The sequence below is a fragment of the Lithobates pipiens genome, unplaced genomic scaffold (assembly GCF_037356315.1).
Source record: "Lithobates pipiens isolate NorthernLeopardFrog02 unplaced genomic scaffold, aLitPip1_a1.2 Scaffold_25, whole genome shotgun sequence".
Classification (NCBI taxonomy): Eukaryota; Metazoa; Chordata; class Amphibia; order Anura; family Ranidae; genus Lithobates; species Lithobates pipiens.
This window is the reverse complement of record NW_027507787.1, coordinates 99,740,398-99,760,043: the sequence shown is the minus strand read 5'-3', so window position 1 is coordinate 99,760,043 and position 19,646 is coordinate 99,740,398. Positions and strand designations below refer to the sequence as shown.

The 19,646-nt window shown below is 43.5% G+C and overlaps 1 protein-coding gene across 1 annotated transcript in view; it reads right to left on the bottom strand.

Annotated features, from left to right (window-relative positions):
- Nucleotides 1-257: 257 nt before the first annotated feature.
- The window catches only part of GDF10 (growth differentiation factor 10), a 56,564-nt gene continuing 37,175 nt past the window's right edge, over nucleotides 258-19,646 (bottom strand). Inside the window, exon 3 of the mRNA XM_077454766.1 lies at nucleotides 258-1,546. Coding sequence (XP_077310892.1) covers nucleotides 1,355-1,546 — 192 coding nt within the window. The 3' untranslated portion in view covers nucleotides 258-1,354. The remainder of the gene's footprint in view (nucleotides 1,547-19,646) is intronic.

Below are 19,646 nucleotides of genomic sequence, written 5' to 3'. Positions count from 1 at the left end.
AAATGTATATATTTAACAGATAGGAAGATCAGAAGCTCTATTTTAATATGCTAGGCAACATATGTATTAATATTGATATCGGTGAAAGCTATCCTGTAAACAGTAAAAAAAAAAAAGAAAAAAGAAAAAAAGGAGACTACATATATTTAAGGCTATGAATTATTTTTCTAATTAAATAAAATGACATTCATTTAATATCTTATCTAATAGATTTAAATACTAAGTTTAATAATAGTAAAAAAATGGTCTAAATTCCATAGTTAATAATAGAAAAATGATTTCCCTTGTATCAATACTTGAATCCAATTTTTCCTACAATAATTTTTTATATATATATATATATATATATATATATATCATTAATGCAGCAAAATATTAAACCTTTAGTTCTGCATTTGCATTTAGACAGAAACAAATGGTAAATAGGTTTATTTTCCAAGTTAATTCTCCTTTAATTTAATTGGTGAGTGTTCTTTCATTGTTGGGAAAGGGTCAATTTTTTTTTATTAAAACCGGCTAAAGTTAGGCTTTAAAAGTTAAAGAAGCTGTGTGATATTAACTGTAAATTTAATTTGACGATTTTGCAAAGCAAATGTTTTAATGGCTTCTATAGTCTGCATTGTACAAATGTCAAACACTTAATAATAAGGAAGCGGACAATAAAAGATTCTCTTCTTCTCACTAGCTATTAGATGGCTTTCTGGCAAATACTTCTCTACAGGGTCCACCTTGACTGTTGTTAGACCCTCTCCTTTTTACCCCAATGCTTACGGTATGCTGTAAAACTGCCAGCATCAGAGCTGTCCAAAGTGGACATAGACACTATGGAGGAAACCTTACAGCTCTGATTACATCATCACTCCCCTTGCAATCAACTATGCATTATTTTCCAACTCTTCTAAGCTATGTATACTTGATTGGAATTTCCACTTTTATGGTGAGAAGTACCCATAAGTGATAATGATACTAAAAAAAATAATAAAAGTAACTGTGATGTGCAGTTTATTGCACTTTTATTTATTTTTTTTAACATTCATAATCACTTACAATCATGCATCTCAATGACCTAGCCTAACACAATTAAATGATTTGAAACCAGTCAAGAAAATCCAGATACATGCTTGTTCAGTGAGAATGGACTAGTCTCTGCTCTTATACCACATAATTACTGACCAAGAACTTTATGTGTCCAGTGGCACATGAATGTAATTAAATGTTTTTGCCTGGAATGTTCCTGTAATTGTTTATCCCCTAGCAATCCTTGTTCAGAAGGGTTGATGTAGGGCAGCCAATGACTAGAATACAGGCCCCAACTGTCCATGACCTGCTGGCAATAGAAGACCAAGAAGGTTGATTATCTGCAGGAGCAACTCTCTACAGACATGTTGGGGTAGATTTTCAACACCACATTTCGGCTTTCATCCAAGAAAAGAACACTGAGAGAACTCATTTTGTCAGGTGTACAACAGGGCTCTGGGACTCCAGGTATTATCCCTACAGCCTTGACAATGCTCTGAATGGTTGCATGGTTTGAAGGTCGGACAACCTGTTGGAAAAAAAAAGCAGAAGGATCAGAGTATATCTGCTACTGAAATTTCATTGTTCTTCAATAAAAAAAACTGTCTAACAATAGACTAACTAGACAAATTGATTAATACTTCAGGCCCCAAAGCTGTAATAATAAAATATGATATAGATAAACAGTAACCATTGCAACTGTCAAAAAGATAGTGCTACTTTGTCCATTTAGTGAAAAATGCAGTGTCCGCTGATAGCAACCCCTTCCCCAAGAAAGCGATATACATCCATCACCACTTCCCGCTCAATCAAAACACAGTTACTCTAACTGAGCGTAGCTCCTGGATATAGGAGAGTATGCTAGCAGCCAATCCCCAGACAGAAACGCTGTCACATGGGGAGGCCTTTCCTTCCCAAACACATTGGGTGTGTATTTGGTACCCCTCAAGACCCACCCAGAGTTCATTACCTGGGAAAGGGCAGTGATGTCACCCACTCTGATAAGCTTTGACACCATAGGTCAAATCTTACCCAGTGTGGATTCCTGTAGCAGTTAGTAAAGCAATGTGATTGTTTGAGGGGTGTGGGCTATTAGAAGCTAGCAGCCCTAAGGCTGCATGCACATGTTTTTACAGTCACTTTTTTAGCGTTTTTTGCAGCTTAAAAACGCCTGTCCATGTTAGTCTACAGCCTCATGCCCACCTATGCATTTTTGAGCTGCAAATGGCATAGGCATTTTTAAGCTGTAAAAAAAAAAAAACAGGACCAGTGCGTTCTGAGGCTCCAGCGTTAGAGCTGTAAAAACATCAGACGCCGGCAAAAGGTGTTAAATGCGAATTAACGAGGCTTAATGCTGTGTTAAGTCTTGTCGGGCATTTCTGTCTCCATTCAAAATCAATGGTTCCCTATGGGAGCACATTGATTTGAATAGAGGTCGTACCAGAAGTCAGATCAAGATCATCTGACTTGCGCGCTGAGAATCTTGAAGGGGAACGCCACGACAAAGTAGAAAAAAAATTTGTGTGAGGTTCCCCCCAAGACAATACCAGACCCTTCGGTCTGGTATGGATCTTAAGGGGAACTCCCTACGTCGAAAAAACAGTGTGGGGGTCCCCCCAAACTCCATACCAGACCCTTGTACGAGCACGCAGCCCGGCCAGTCAGGAAAGGGGTAGGGACGAGTGAGCACCCCCCCCAACTGTACCAAGCTGCATGCCCTCAACATGGGGGGAGGTGAGTGGTTTGGGTGAGTAAGGGGTACATTGATTTATATAGGCATGGGGTGTGGTCACCGGGTGATGTCACCCGGTGACCCCACCCCCTTATGACGTCAGAGTCCCATCATGCCCCGGGCTGTGATGTCATAAGGTGGCGGGGTCACCAGGTGACATCACCCGGTGACCACACCCCATGCCTATATAAATAATTGTGCACCGTGTACACTGCATTACAGCGGGAGAGAGAGCTATGTCAACATCGGAAGAGAGTGGAGAGAAGATGACGGCGACGGTGGAGAAGACCTGGCCAACGCTAGTAAAAGAGCTGGAAGAAGGTAGTGGAGGAGCATGGCAGAAGGCACCAGAGAGCGGGAGAAGACATCAGAGAGCGGGAGAAGAGGCCAGAGAAGTCGGAAGAGACCCCCGAAGTCCGAAGAAGATCCCCGGAGCTGCCTAATAAATTACTGTAAAAACCTGTGTAGTGTGTTTGCTTTATATTGACACTTTTCCCCCAGGTGAGTGGGTAGGGGTACGATGTACTGCTTACTCATTCACATAGGGTGGGGTGGCAGGATCTGGGGGCCCCCTTATTAAAGGGGGCTCCCAGATTCCGATAACCCTCCCGCCCGCAGACCCCGACAACCAACGGGCAGGGTTGTCGGGAAGAGGCCCTTGTCCTCATCAACATGGGGACAAGGTGCTTTTGGGTGGGGAGCCCGCAGGGTGCCCCCCTTCCCCAAAGAACTCACCCCCCCAAGTTGAAGGCATGCAGCCTGGTACGGTTCAGGAGGGGGGGTGCTCGCTCGTCCCCACCCCCTTTCCTGACCGGCGGGGCTGCATGCTCGGATAAGGGTCTGGTATGGATTTTGGGGGGACCCCACACCGTTTTTTTCGGTGTGGGGGTTTTCCTTAAGATCCATACCAGACCGAAGGGTCTGGTATCGTCTTGGGGGGAACCTCACGGAAAAAAAAATGTTTAATTTTCCCCTTCAAGATTCTCAGCACAGAAGTCACACCGCAAGTCGGATCATCTTGATCCGACTTCTGGTACGACCTCTATTCAAATCAATAGGCTCCCATAGAGAACCATTGATTTTGAATGGAGACAGAGAAATGCGGCTGAAAGCTAGCGCGGCTTAACATGCATTGAATTCAATGCAAACGCAGCTTTCTTCCTGGTGTCTGTACTAGCTTTACAGACCGTTTTTTTAAACGTCTGTGTGAACGCAACTATATGTAGCAGTGACAATGTCTCTTTTAAGCCTTCAAACCTGCTGTTTATTACAATATACATCAATTTAGGCGCTTATGTCCCATTCACTAAAGGTGTGCAGTATAACAGTCTTTGGTATGGTACACCAAACTGGGGGAACATTAACCACTTCAGCCCCGGAAGATTTTACCCCTTTCCTGACCAGAGCACTTTTTGCGATTCAGTACTGCGCCGATTTAACTGACAATTGCGTGGTCGTGCAACGTTGCACCCAAACAAAATTGTCCTTTTTTTTTCCACAAATAGAGCTTTCTTTTGGTGCTATTTGATCACCTCCGCGGTTTTAATTTTTTGCACTATAAACAAAAAAGAGTGACAATTTTGAAAAAAAACACAATATTTTTTACTTTTTGCTATAATAAATATCCCCCAAATATATATAAAAAAAACATTTTTTTTCCTCAGTTTAGGCCAATACAGTGGTGTGAAAAAGTGTTTGCCCCCTTCCTCATTTCCTGTCCCTTTGCATGTTTGTCACACTTAAGTGTTTCGGAACATCAAACCAATTTAAACAATAGTCAAGGACAACACAAGTAAACACAAAATGCAATTTGTAAATGAAGGTGTTTATTATTAAAGGTGAAAAAAATCCAAACCATCATGGCCCTGTGTGAAAAAGTGATTGCCCCCCTTGTTAAAACATACTATAACTGTGGTTGTCCACACCTGAGTTCAATTTCTCTAGCCACACCCAGGCCTGATTATTGCCACACCTGTTCACAATCAAGGCATCACTTAAATAGGAGCTGCTTGACACAGTAAGGTCCACCAGAAGATCCTTAAAAGCTACTCCTCATCCCGAGACCCAAAGAAATTCAGGAACAATTGAGAAAGAAAGTAATTGAGATCTATCAGTCTGGAAAGGGTTATAAAGCCATTTCCAAAGCTTTGGGAATCCAGCGAACCACAGTGAGAGCCATTATCCACAAATGGCGAAGACATGGAACAGTGGTGAACCTTCCCAGGAGTGGCCGGCCGCCCAAAATTACCCCAAGAGCGCAGCGACGACTCATCCAAGAGGTCACAAAAGACCCCACAACAACGTCCAAGGAACTGCAGGCCTCACTTGCCTCAGTTAAGGTCAGCGTTCATGCCTCCACCATCAGGAAAAGACTGGGCAAAAATGGCCTGCATGGCAGAGTTCCAAGGAGAAAACCACTGCTGAGCAAAAAGAACATCAAAGCTCGTCTCAATTTCTCCACAACACATCTTGATGATCCCCAAGACTTTTGGGACAACATTCTGTGGACCGATGAGACAAAAGTGGAACTCTTTGGAAGGTGTGTGTCCAAGTATATCTGGCGTAGAAGGAACACTGCATTTCATAAAAAGAACATTATACCAACAGTAAAATATGGTGGTGGTAGTGTGATGGTCTGGGGATGTTTTGCTGCTTCAGGACCTGGAAGACTTGCCGTGATAAAAGGAACTATGAATTCTGCTGTCTACCAAGAGATCCTGAAGGAGAATGTCCGACCATCTGTTCGTGTACTCAAGCTGAAACGAACTTGGGTTCTGCAGCAGGACAATGATCCTAAACACACCAGCAAGTCCACCACCGAATGGCTGAAGAAAAACAAAATGAAGACTTTGGAGTGGCCTAGCCAAAGTCCTGACCTGAATCCTATTGAGATGTTGTGGTATGACCTTAAAAAGGCCGTTCATGCTCGAAAACCCTCTAATGTAACTGAATTAGGACAATTCTGCAAAGATGAGTGGGCCAAAATTCCTCCAGGACGCTGTAAAAGCCTCATTGCACGTTATCGGAAACGCTTGGTTGCAGTTGTTGCTGCTAAGGGTGGCCCAACCAGTTATTAGGTTTAGGGGGCAATCACTTTTTCACACAGGGCCATGATGGTTTGGATTTTTTTCCACCTTTAACCACCTCAATACAGTGCAGTTACACCCCCTTCCTGACCAGACCAATTTTCAGCTTTCAGCGCTCTCACAGTTTGAATGACAATTACTCAGTCATCCTACACTGTATCCATATGAAACTTGCGTCCTTTTTTCCACACAAATAGAGCTTTCTTTTAGTGGTATTTAATCACTAGTGGGTTTTTTATTTTTTGTGCTATAAATAAAATAAAACGTAAATTTTGTGAAAAAAATGCCTTTTTCTTCGTTTCTGTCATAAATTTTTGCTAATTAGTAATTTTTCTTCATAAATTTTGGCCAAAATTTATACTGCTACATATCTTTGGTAAAAATAACCCACATTAGTATATATTATTTGGTCTTTGTGAAAGTTATAGAGTCTACAATCTATGGTGCCAATCACTGAAAATTGATCACTTCTGATCAGACCTTCAGTACATCAGGTGTACCTCATGTCTTGAGACACTAACAAGTCAGGAAAGTACAAATACCCCCCAAATGACCCCTTTTTACAAAGTAGACATCCCAAGGTATTAAGTAAGTAGCATGGTGAGTTTTTTTAAGTTGTCATTTTTTCCCACAATTCTTTGCAAAATGAAGATTTTTTTTTTTTTTTTTTACTAAATTGTCATATTATCAGGTTATTTCTCACACACAACATATGCATACAACAAATTACACCCCAAAATACATTCTGCTACTCTTCCCGAGTACGGTGATACCACATATGTAGGACTTTTACACAGCCTGGCCACATACAGAGCACTAACATTGATGTAGTACCTTCAGACGTTCTACGAGCAAAAATTACGCATCTCATTTCTCAACCACCTATTACACTTTTGAAGGCCCTGGAGTACCAGGACAATAGAATTTCCCATAAAATTACCCCATTTTGGAAAGCAAACACCCCAACGTATAATCTGCGAGGCATAATGAGTCTTTTGAACGGTTCATTTTTTTCCAGAAGTTTTTGGAATATGTGGAAAAAAATTAAAACGCATTTTTTTTTTACACAAAATTGTCAATTTATAAGATATTTCTAACACATAGCATGTATATAGCAAAAATTACACCCCAAAATACATTCTGCTACTCCTCCCGAGTATGGCGATACCACATGTGTAGGACTTTTACACAGCCTGGCCACATAGAGAGGCCGAACATTGAAGTAGTACGTTCAGGCGTTCTAGGAGCATAAATGACGCATCTCATTTCATTCCTACCCATCACACTTTTGAAGGTCCTGGACCACCAGGACAGTGAAATTACCCACAAAATGACCCCATTTTGGAAAGCAAACACCCCAACGTATATTCTATGAGACATGGGCTGGAGATAGGTACTCGGGTACTCTGATGGCCTGGTGACAGGTACTCGGGTACTCTGATGGCCTGGTGACAGGTACTCGGGTACTCTGATGGTCTGGTGACAGGTACTCGGGTACTCTGATGGTCTGGTGACAGGTACTCGGGTACTCTGATGGTCTGGTGACAGGTACTCGGGTACTCTGATGGCCTGGTGGCAGGTACTCGGGTACTCTGATGGCCTGGTGGCAGGTACTCGGGTTCTCTGATGGCCTGGTGGCAGGTACTCGGGTACTCTGATGGCCTGGTGACAGGTACTCGGGTACTCTGATGGCCTGGTGACAGGTACTCGGGTACTCTGATGGCCTGGTGACAGGTACTCGGGTACTCTGATGGCCTGGTGACAGGTACTCTGATGGTTTGGTGACTGGTATTTGGGTACTCTGAAGGGCGGTGACAGGTACTCATATGGACTGTGACAGGTACTCGGGTACTCAGATGGACTGTGACAGGTACTCTGGTACACAGATGGACTGGAACAGGTACTCGGGTACTCAGATGGGCTGTGACAGGTACTCGGGTACCCTGATGGACTGTGACAGGTACTCGGTACTCTAATGGACTGTGACAGGTACTCGGTACTCTAATGGACCGTGACAGGTACTCGGGTACTCTAATGGACTGTGACAGGTACTCGGTACTCTAATGGACTGTGACAGGTACTCGGGTACCCTGATGGACTGTGACAGGTACTCGGTACTCTAATGGACTGTGACAGGTGCTCGGGTACCCTGATGGGCCGTGACAGGTACTCGGGTACCCTGATGGGCCGTGACAGGTACTCGGGTACCCTGATGGGCCGTGACAGGTACTCGGGTACCCTGATGGGCCGTGACAGGTACTCGGGTACCCTGATGGGCCGTGACAGGTACTCGGGTACCCTGATGGGCCGTGACAGGTACTCGGGTACCCTGATGTGCCGTGACAGGTACTCGGGTACCCTGATGTGCCGTGACAGGTACTCGGGTACCCTGATGTGCCGTGACAGGTACTCGGGTACCCTGATGTGCCGTGACAGGTACTCGGGTACTCTGATGTGCCGTGACAGGTACTCGGGTACTCTGATGGGCTGGGACAGGTACTCGGGTACTCAGATGAACTGTGACAGGTACTCGGGTACTCAGATGAACTGTGACAGGTACTCGGGTACTCAGATGGGCTGTGACAGGTACTCGGGTACTCTGATGGGCTGACAGGTACTCTGATGGGCTGTGACAGGTACTCGGGTACTCTGATGTGCTGTGACAGCTACTCAAATACTCTGATGGACTGTGACAGGTACTCTGATGGACTGTGATTGACAGGTACTATGAAGGGTGGTGACAGGTCCTCTTTATTGGGGGGGGGGGGCAATCAGTATGATTGGTGTACACTGTATGCGGTAACGAGATGTTACCGCAATCTCCTCCTCACACACGATCGGTGTGTGAGGAGGAGAACCCGGTAACATCCCGTTACCGCAGTTTGTTTACATTTTTGTGATCGGCTGTGAAAGGATCACAGCCGATCACGTGGGTAAACAGCCGGCCAATGGCTGTTTACCAGCGTCGGTGACGAGCAGTGTTCCCGGGGAACACGCCGACACCGACGTGCACGCGCAGCGTGTGCGCGATCGCGCGCATGCGCCGTGCACGTTCGGGGTGTGACCATCTGTGATCGGCCGTGACTTCATCACGGCCGATCACGTGGTAAACAGCCATAACGAATGGCTGTTCACCCCCTTCGGTGGCAAGCGGTGTCTCCGTGACACGCCGCCACCGAAGAAACAGGGATGCGCGCGCACGATCGCGCGCATTCCCTGTTTAAACGGGAGGCCGTCATATGACGGCCTCCCGCCACAATAATAATTAATAATAAACACCTTCATTTACAGATTGCATTTTGTGTTTACTTGTGTTGTCCTTGACTATTGTTTAAATTGGTTTGATGTTCCGAAACACTTAAGTGTGACAAACATGCAAAGGAACAGGAAATGAGGAAGGGGGCAAACACTTTTTCACACCACTGTATGTATTCTTCTACATATTTTTGGTAAGAACAAAATGCAATAAGCATATATTGATTAGTTTGCGCAAAAGTTATAGTGTCTACAAAATAGGGGATAGTTTTATGGCATTTTTATTATTCATTTTTTTACTAGTAATGTCGGCGATCTGCGATTTTTATTGGGACTGCGACGTTATGGCGGGCATATCGGACAATTCTGACACATTTTTGGGATCATTGGCATTTTTACAGCGATCAGTGCTATAAAAATGTATTGATTACTGTAAAAATGTCACTGGCAGGGAAGGGATTAACACTAGGGGGCGATCAAGGGGTTAATTGTGTTCACTGGGAGGTTATTCTAACTGAAGGGGGAGGGGACTGTGTAGGGGAGATGACAGATCACTGTTCATACTCTGTATGAACAGATAATCTGTCTCTTCTCCCCTCAGAGAACCGGAAACTGTGTGTTTACGCACACAGATCCCAGTTCACAGTGTGTCAGCTGCGATCGTGGGAGCCTGGCAGTGATCATGACCGCCGGTCACTTGCATTGGCTCCGGCGACGCGCGCGTCCCTAGTGGCCACAGGGCGCAGCAACATAACATAACATCGCTTCGCCCAGCCGTGCCATTCTGCTGCAGTAAAACTGTGGCGGCTGGTCAGCAAGTGGTTAAAGTATCTATAGATACATTATTTCTTTCGTTTTTAGCAGGGAAACATAAATCCCCTGTTTTGCAGGGTACCTAAACTAATGTCAGTTCCTTATTAACTGGGTGCCCCCAATGGGTTTCCCTAAACAAACTGTTGTACATTTTGGTGTTCTGTCAGCAGTAAGCCTTTTCACTCAGCAGCAGACTAGTGATGAGGTTTGGCTACTACGTACGATATGGACCTCATAATGGGGTTTTATCCACCCAAACCTCTACAAGCCCCTTGGGCTCCAGAATCAAGGACAGGACCTATCAAGATTCTGAGAAAACAAAATGTCTTTAATCCTTTTCAGACTTAAACCCTGGAGCCCCTCACCATGTGTACATAGTAGGGCTGTTACTGATTAAAATTTTCCTGTTCGATTAATCGTTTTTTTTTTTATCGATTAATCGACTAATTTCGATTAATTATAACGCACATACAGTTTTTACAACTTTTTTTTATTAAACTTTAAGAAAAACGTAGAAATGTAGTTTAACTTTAATGTCCTCATCTCCCCCCATACTGTATTGTCCACATCTCCCCCATACTGTACTGTCCACATTTCCCCACATCTCCCCCCATGCTGTACTGTCCACATCTCCCCCCATGCAGTACTGTCCACATCTCCCCCCATGCTGTACTGCCCACATCTCCCCCCATGCTGTACTGCCCACATCTCCCCCCATGCTGTACTGTCCACATCTCCCCACATCTCCCCCATACCTTAATATTCATGATTGTCTGCTCTGTCTGGAATAGACAGCAGGCAGACCCGTCCGTCCTCAGAGTAGACGGCACAAGCAGGCGGGCGATGATGACGTCAGCACGTGCGTCTAAGCCACCGTCGGGTGGACCAAGATTGCCGCGGCTCCGGAGCTAGGCCTTTCCTATGGGCAAGACTGCGGAGCTCACAATAATTTTGATCGATCAAAGAAATTAACAGTTAATCGAACAATTAATCATGAATTTCCGCAGCCCTAGTACATAGGTGACAAACCTAGGTAACATGTATATACCTTCACAATTCCTGATATTTTGAAATACCTCAAAAAATACTGCATTATGGCCAAAGCATAGGGCTGATGATTAGAGGAGATAATCTTATGACAAACATTACAGACAGTTGTGGTGCCTGTACGAATGTTTAAAGTGGTTGTAAACCCTTACAAACCACTTTGACCTACAGGTAAGCCTAGATTAAGGCTTACCTGTAGGTCCAAGAAACCGTGTAGGTTTAGGAGATATTTGCCAAAAGACAGGCACTGCTGTCTATGGCGCATGCGCCGTAGACAGCGGCGTACAGGCGCACTGAGCACGCCGCAGTTAACGGCGATATGCCGCGAGTGGCGGCTCCCATGTGCATGCACGGGAGTGAGGTCATCGCGGCTCCATCGAATGACAGCGCCGTAGCAGCGAGACCCACCAAGAAGATGCAGGCTCTGTACACAAGGGGAAAGCAGTCACTTCGCTGGCTCTTGTGTCAGGTAAGTGACACATAATGGACTACTATGCGATGCATAGTAGTCCATTATGCTTTACCTCTGCAGGGAATCAGGGTTTACTTCCTCTTTAAGACATCCACAAAGCGAATGCTTGATATATAGACTTCTTAAGCCCCATACACACAGATTTTCTGCTGATTTTTTCCTTCAGAGTTACCAAAACCATATAATATGAGGTCAAACATTAGGAGTTTCAATTTGTATGCAATCAGGCAGGCCCTTGCACTACATGGTTTTGGTAAATCTGAAGACAAAAATCAGCAGAAAATCTGATGTGGGGCTTTAGTGTCTATATTAACACTACTTGAATGAAGGCACATTTTAGCAAGTCAAATACCATTATCATTCCTAAACGGACCTCTTTTTTCAGAAAAAAATACTGCTCCCAAGTTCTGTGGCATGACCTAAACTCTAGACAATGGTCACATGTTTTCTGACTACCAAGACTATTCACATCATTAATTATGCAGCCTCACTATGAGCAAACATAGAAACAAGATAAATAGGAACAATCAGTTCTCTTTAACCTGCATACACTGTATAAAAGCATATAAAACTATAGTTCCTTTTCTTTCAAAAGACCTGGTGCTACTGGCATCAATTCAGATTCTCATCTGCGTACAAAAACATTGCAGCAATTTATATTCTGGAAATTGGGGCTGAGGGCCTGAGCTTATTCAACCACCTGGTACACTTGGTTTTACTTTTCTCTGCCACTGTTTTCTAGCTCTTCGCCCTTTCTTCCTCTTCTTTAGTCTTCTTTATTACCCTAATCAGTGCACTCTTTTTTCCTCAAGCTTCCTATCCCTTTTAAGCTGGCCATACACTGAGCGAATTTGACCAGTTTCTCATGAGCCAGCCAAAATTTGCCTTGTGGGTGACCCTGTCTTCCCCCTCCAGGCCAACACTCTTAGATAAAAAAAACTAAAAGGAGCTGACTGGCAAATGGTCATCACAACAGCATCTGCAGTCAGTCTGATGCAGCTGCTGTTTGGGTATCCTGACAGCCACCAGTGACTGGGGACAAAAAGAAGGCAAATGTATTAACTACCTTCTTCAGCATAGGGGGAGCTCATGTCCAAAATGGAGATGAAATTGACACAGCTTCAAATGAACCACTATGGCTCAAAATTGATATGATCAAGAAATATTTAGACAGAATAAAGGTGAATAAAGCACCTAGACCAGATGGCATGCACCCACAGATCCTAAAAGAATTAAGCTCTGTCATTTCAAAGCCATTGTTTAAAAATTTTAGCGACTCTTTTATGACTGGCATAGTACCACTGGATTAGCATAAGGCCAACGTGGTGCCTATATTTGAAAAGGGATCAAAGTCTTTGCCAAGTAACTATAGACCTGTTAGTTTAACTTATATAATTGGGAAGATACTGGAGCGTTTAATAAAAGACCACATAGATGAGTTCTTGCTGGAAAAAATATTTTAAGTAACAGACAGCATGGATTCATGAACGACAGAAGTTGTCAAACAAATCTGATTTCTTTTATTTAAGAGGTGAGCAAAACCTTGAACAAAGGAGTGGCTGTGGACATAGTATATTTAGATTTTGCCAAAGCGTTTAGCTGTGTGTGGGTAACTGTGTCAATGTGTAAGGTAAAGTCTACAGGCTTGGAAAATCAGTTTGTAAATGGATAGAAAATTGGCTAAAGACCAAATTCAGAGAACAGTGGTTAATTATACTCTGGTTATTAGTGGTGTACCCTAAGGTTCAGTGCTAGGGTCCTTACTTATTAATATATTTATAAATTATATACGGTAGAGTCTGGTATTAAAAGTACAATTTCAGTCTTTGCAGATGACACTAAGCTATGCAGTGAAATAACATCCTTACAGGATGTCTCCAATTTACAAGGTGACCTCAATGTACCGTTCATTGAGCAACATCAACAGTACAACAGGTATCATTAGCAGTAATTAGCATGGATTCATGAAGAATCTTTCTTGCCAAACCAATCAATTAACCTTCTATGAGGAGCTGAGTTGCCATCTGGATAATGAAAGGCCTGTAGATGTGGTGTATCTTGATTTTGCAAAAGCATTTGATACAGTTCCCCATAAACGTTTACTGTACAAAGTAAGGTCAGTTGGCATGGATCATAGGGTGAGTACATGTATTGAGAACTGGCTACAGGGGTAAGTTCAGAGGGTAGTGATAAATGGGGAGTACTCAGAATGGTCAGGGGTGGAAAGTGAGGTCCCCCTGGGTTTTGTCCTGGGACCAATCCCATTTAATTTATTCATAAACGACCTGGAGGATGGGATAAACAGTTCAATCTCTGTATTTGCAGACGATACTAAGCTAAGCAGGGCAATAATTTCTCTGCAGGATGTGGAAACCTTGTAAGAAGGTCTTAAATTAATGGGGTGGGCAACTGCATGGAAAATTATGTTTAATGTAGAAAAATTGAAAATAATGCATTTGTATGGCAAAAATATGAATCTACTCACTAGGGGAAGATCCTCTGGAAGAATCTAGGATGGAAAAGGAACTGGGGGTCCTAGTAGATGACAGACTCAGCAATGACATGCTATGCCAAGCTGCAGCAAGAAAAGCAAACTGAATATTGGCATGCATTAAAAAGGGGATTGACTCCAGAGATAAAAAGATAATTCTCCCACTCTACAAGACTCTGATCAGGCCGTACCTGGAGTATGCTGTCCAGTCCTCAGGAAGGATGTGCTGGAACTGGAGAAAGAACAGAGCTAATAAACTAATAAAAGGGATTGGAGGACATTAGTTAGGAGAAAGGTTACAAGCACTGAACTTTTTCTCTCTGGAGAAGAGACGCTTGAGAGGGGATATGATTTCAATGTACAAATACCGTACTGGTGACCCCACAATAGGGATAAAACTTTTCAGCGTAAGGGAATTTAATAAAACATGTGGCCACACTAAAATTCACTAAAATTAGAAGAAAAGCGGTTTAACCTTAAACTGTGTAGAGGGTTCTTTACTGTAATGCCACGTACACACGATCTCATATTCCGACATCAAAATCCATGGGATTTTTTCAGACGGTTGGCTCAAACTTGTCTTGCATACACAGGGTCACACAATATTGTCGGAAATTCCGAACATCAAGAACTCGGGGATGTATTGACGAGCCGAGAAAATTGAAGCTCAATAGCCAGTGTGGCTCTTCTGCTTGATTCCGAGCATGCGTGGAACTTTGTTCGTCGGAATTGTGTACAACGGATTTTGTTGTCTGAAAATGTGAGATCCAGATCTCAAATTTTGTGTGTCGGAAATTCTGATGGAAAATGTCCGATGGAGCCTACACGTGGTTGGAATTTCCGACAAGCTCCCATCGAATATTTTCCATCTGAAAATCTGACCGTGTGTATGGGGCATAAGAGTGGTAAGGAGAAAAAGAATTCCTGGATGGCCGCACATCAAAAAAGGCATCTTTATTGGCAAACTATTAAAATCCAAGTACAGTCACCTCATAAAGGTAGGGAAAACAGGACAAATAGCTAACGCTTTTCATGCCCCATCATGGCGCTTATTCATAGCGCCTTATTCTTGAGCAGAGCCAGCACCTGTGTGTTCCATCAGGGTGAGCACTTTATTGTGGATCTGGGAGGTTGGAACGGTAATCTCTATGTCTAAGAGTGGTAAGGAATTCCCTTGCACCGGCAGTGGTTTCAGTGGGGAGTATTGATAATTTCAATAAAAATATTAGATAAGCACCTTAACGACCACAAAATACTAAATTACAATGTAATACTGACATAAAATCACACACCTAGGTTGGATTTGATGGACTTTTTTCAACCTCACCTACAATATAACTATGTACTATGTAAGAGAAGTATAGACTCTTACATAGACTATGTAAGAGAAGTATAGACAGTTCAGTTCTGGGCACCAGTTCATAAAAAAAAGGATATTGAGGAACTGGAGAAAGTGCAGAGAAGGATAACCAAAATGATAAGAGGCATGGAGGAGCTTAGCTATGAGGAAAGATTATGCGCACACACGATCGAATTGTCCGGTGGACTTGGTCCGGCAAACAATCCGGCAAGCAATCCGCCGGACTTTATAACGAATGGACTTGGCAACACACGGACACTCCGAAATTCCAGCGATTGCTAACGCGATGACATACAGCACGTACGACGGGACTAGAAAAAGGAAGTTCAAAAGCCAGTAGCCAATAGCTTTCTTCTCGTACTTGCTTCAGAGCATGCGTCATTCTTAGTCCGCCGGACTAGCACACCGATGAACGGATTGTCTGCTGAAAGCCAAGTCCGGCGGACATATTTTGAGTCAAAACTACTTTCTAAGTTCGCCGGACTTTTAAGATGAAAAAGTCCGCTGGAGCCCACACACGATCGAATTGTCCAGCGTACTTTGGTACAATTCGATCGTGTGTACGCGGCATTAGAGGAACTGAATTTATTCTCTCTTGAGAAGAGGAGATTAAGGGGGATATGCGCAACATGTATAAATCCATTAGTGGTCCATATGAACTTGGTGTTGAGTTATTCACTTTAAGGTCATCCTAAATGCATATAATTGGATACTAATATTTATAGATAAAGTTGATCCAGGGAATATCCGATTGCCTCAGGAAGGAATCCCCCATATATATATATAATAGCTGGTACTGCAGATTCATCTATCTGTACTTCATAGCATGGATAGAAGAATCTGTTATTTTTTTTTCATTCAGCTTGTAGACTGAATGAGAAAATTCAATCAGTTTTATTTTCCCCCTGTCCTTCCTTCCTCTACGTTGTTCTTAACCCCCCTCTCCCCCATGTAATATCAATAAAATAGGGGACTCTCTGGAGTCCCAATTAACTCTGAGCCACATATCAATGAACACTAACCATAACCACTCACAGAGCTCGGACAGTCTTTCTGATCTTGTTTAACAGACGTACTATGTTGTCAAATTACATGGGGACATCCGTTTGGCTGATTCATCTACACTTACAAATATTTTATGTAACTTAACTGTGTCAATATTTGATGTTTGCTGCTGTATGCTCAGTTGTGTACTCTCAGTTGTGTGCTGCTCAGGCCTCAACTTCAGACCTATGAGTTGGTCCCTTGGACCAGTCAACAGTACCAACTGTGCTCAACTGCAGTCCATGCACCTCTTGCACGCATCCTCTGCATACCACTCCATAGCTCCCTGCTGCATGGATCCACACCCTCGCCTCTCAATTGGAGAATGTACCGGCATCTGTATGAAGCCCTCCTGTGTCCTAGCCTGAGATCTCTTGGCTACTGGGTGGAGCACACCTGTCCCCTGAATGGAGCACAACTGTCTTCTAATGTAAGCCCTGAACTATGCCGATGCCTATGATACAAATGTTATAAAATGAGTTGCAGTTCAGTGAGTAAAATAAGTATTTAATCCCCAAGCAAAACATGACTTAGCACTTGGTGGAGAAACCCTTGTTGGCAAGCACAGTGTTAAGACATTTCTTGTTGGTTACGAGGTTTGCACACATCTCAGGAGGGATGTTGGACTATGCTTCTTTACAGATCTTCTCTAAATCCTTAAGGTTTCTTGGCTGTCGCTTGAGAACTCGAAGTATCAGCTCCCTCCTTACATTTTTTATAGCATTAAGGTCTGGAGACTAGCTAGGCCACTCCATGACCTTAATGTGCATATTTTTGAGCCACTCCTTTGTTGCTTTGACAGTATTTTTTCGGTCACTGTCATGCTGGAAGACCCATCCACGACCCATCTCCAGTGGCTGAGGGAAGAAGGTTCTCATCCAAGATTTTACAATACATGCCCCCATCCATTGGCCCCTCATTGCGACAAAGTTGCTCTGTACCTTTAGTAGAGAAACAGCCTCAAAGCATAATATTTCCACCTCTGTGCTTGACTGTAGGGGTGGTGTTCTTAGGGTCATAGTCAGATGAGTCATTTAGATGTTCACTGGCAAACTTCAGATGGGGCTTTACATGTACCTTCTTGGGGCGGGGGACCTTGTGGGCGCTGCAGGATTTCAATCTACTGTATGGTGACGTATTATGTTACCAATGTTTTTTTGGGCAATTGTGGTCCCAACTGCTTTGACATAATCTCACAAGCTCCTCTCATGTAGTTCTGGGTTAATTCCACACTTTTCTAATGATCATCCTTACCCCTTGAGACAAAATGTTGCATGGAGCTCCAGACTGAGGGCGATTGATGGTTATTTTGTATTTCTTTCATTTGTGAATAATCGCTCCAACAGTTGTCTCCTGACCAAGCTTCTTGCTGATGGTCTTGTAGCCCATTCCAGCCTTGTGCAGGTCTACAATCTTGTCCCTGACATCCTTTGACAGCTCCTTGGTCTTGCCCAAGATCGTGGTTTGAAAGAAAGAGTTGTTTTTAGGAGCATCTTCTTATATTATACAGGACTAATCTGTGTACCACATGAGCACATACTGTAGCTAGGCTGTGGGATCCAGCATTATTGTTGGTTGGTAGGGGATAAAATACTTATTTTACCCAATGAATTGCAACTCAATTTATAACATTTGCCTGATGTGTTTTTTATGGATTTTTGGTTTATATTCGGTCTCTGTCATTGTTTCATAGTTTCATAGTTTCATAGTTAGTAAGGTTGAATAAAGACACCAGTCCATCCAGTTCAACCTGAGTGAGTGTCCACAATTGCATTGCCCCTATCCCTGCACACTGAACACTCAAATCGGTCCCTACCTTCAAGGAGCCCACAATCCAAGGTCCCCATCCATATACTAGGGCCAATCCTGGACAGAAGCCAATCAACCTACCTGCATGTCTTTGGATTGTGGGAGGAAACCGGAGTACCCGGAGGAAACCCATGCAAGCACAGGGAGAACATGCAAACTCCAGGCAGGTAGTGTCGTGGTTGGGATTTGAACCAGCGACCCTTTTTACTGCTAGGTGAGAGTGCTAACCACTACACCACTGTGCCGCCCCCGTAAATACACCAATAACAATTATAGGCCCTTCATTTTATTTTGTACATCACAAAATCTGCAAGGGGTCAAATATTTTTTCCCCCACTGTATATGGCTTTTTTCAGCCGGAATGTGGCTTGGTCCAGCCACTTCCGACTATAGCCTTTTACTTCTCACTCTCACTTCACAAGTCACAGCTAACTCCCTTCTAGCAGCTCAAACATATCCATCCATGCCCTGCACTTGTAGATGCATATGTCCTGGGTGTAGTGCAGATGGTCATAGGCAGGAGGGGGGCATTGTATGGTAGGCTAACCCCCCCATGATCACCATCTTTCATCTGATGGCCAGGTGCCAATGCCCTTGATGAATGATGACTGCAAGTGCAAGAGGCTGAGCCACTCACAGTATGCAGGAAAAATACAAGGGCAAGTGGTTCAGCTTTGAATTAGGGCTTCCTGATGACAAATGTATGAATGCAAAATGCATAGAGGCTTCTGGGTAATTACGAACGTCACTTCCGGTAACTAACCCGAACTAAAATGATGCTTGTAGTGCAAGCCGGAACGACGAGCGAATCGGCATAACAGAGCCCCACAATAGAACGCTGGATAGACCCAGTGGCGGTCTAAGGTACTGGGAAATAATAATAATAAATAAATAATAATAAATAATCTAGAGTGTGTGACTGGGGACAAAGAGAAGGCTAACTTATTAAATACTTTATTCAGCTCTGTGTATACAAAGGAGCATGGGGGAGCTCATGTCCATAATGGGGGTGGTATTGACGCAGCCCCAAATCCACAATGGCTCATAAGTGATATGGTCCAGAAATATTTGGACAGAATAAAGGTGGATAAAGCACCTGGACCTGATGGCATCCACCCACGGATCCTAAAAGAATTGAGCCCTGTAATTTCAAAGACATTGTATCTAATTTTTAGGGACTCATTAATGACAGGAATAGTACCACTGGATTGGCGCAGGGCCAATGTGGTGCCTATATTTAAAAAGGGAACAAAGTCTTTACCAAGTCATTGTAGACCCGTTAGTTTAACTTCTATAGTTGGGAAGATACTGGAGGGATTAATAAAAGACCACATAGACGAGTTCTTGCAGGAAAAAAATATTTTGAGCAACAGACAGCATGGATTCATGAAAGACAGAAGTTGTCGGACAAACCTGATTTATTTTTATGAGGTGGTAAGTAAAACCTTGGACAGAGGGGTGGCGGTGGACGTGATATATTTGGATTTTGCAAAAGCGTTCGATACAGTTCCGCACACACG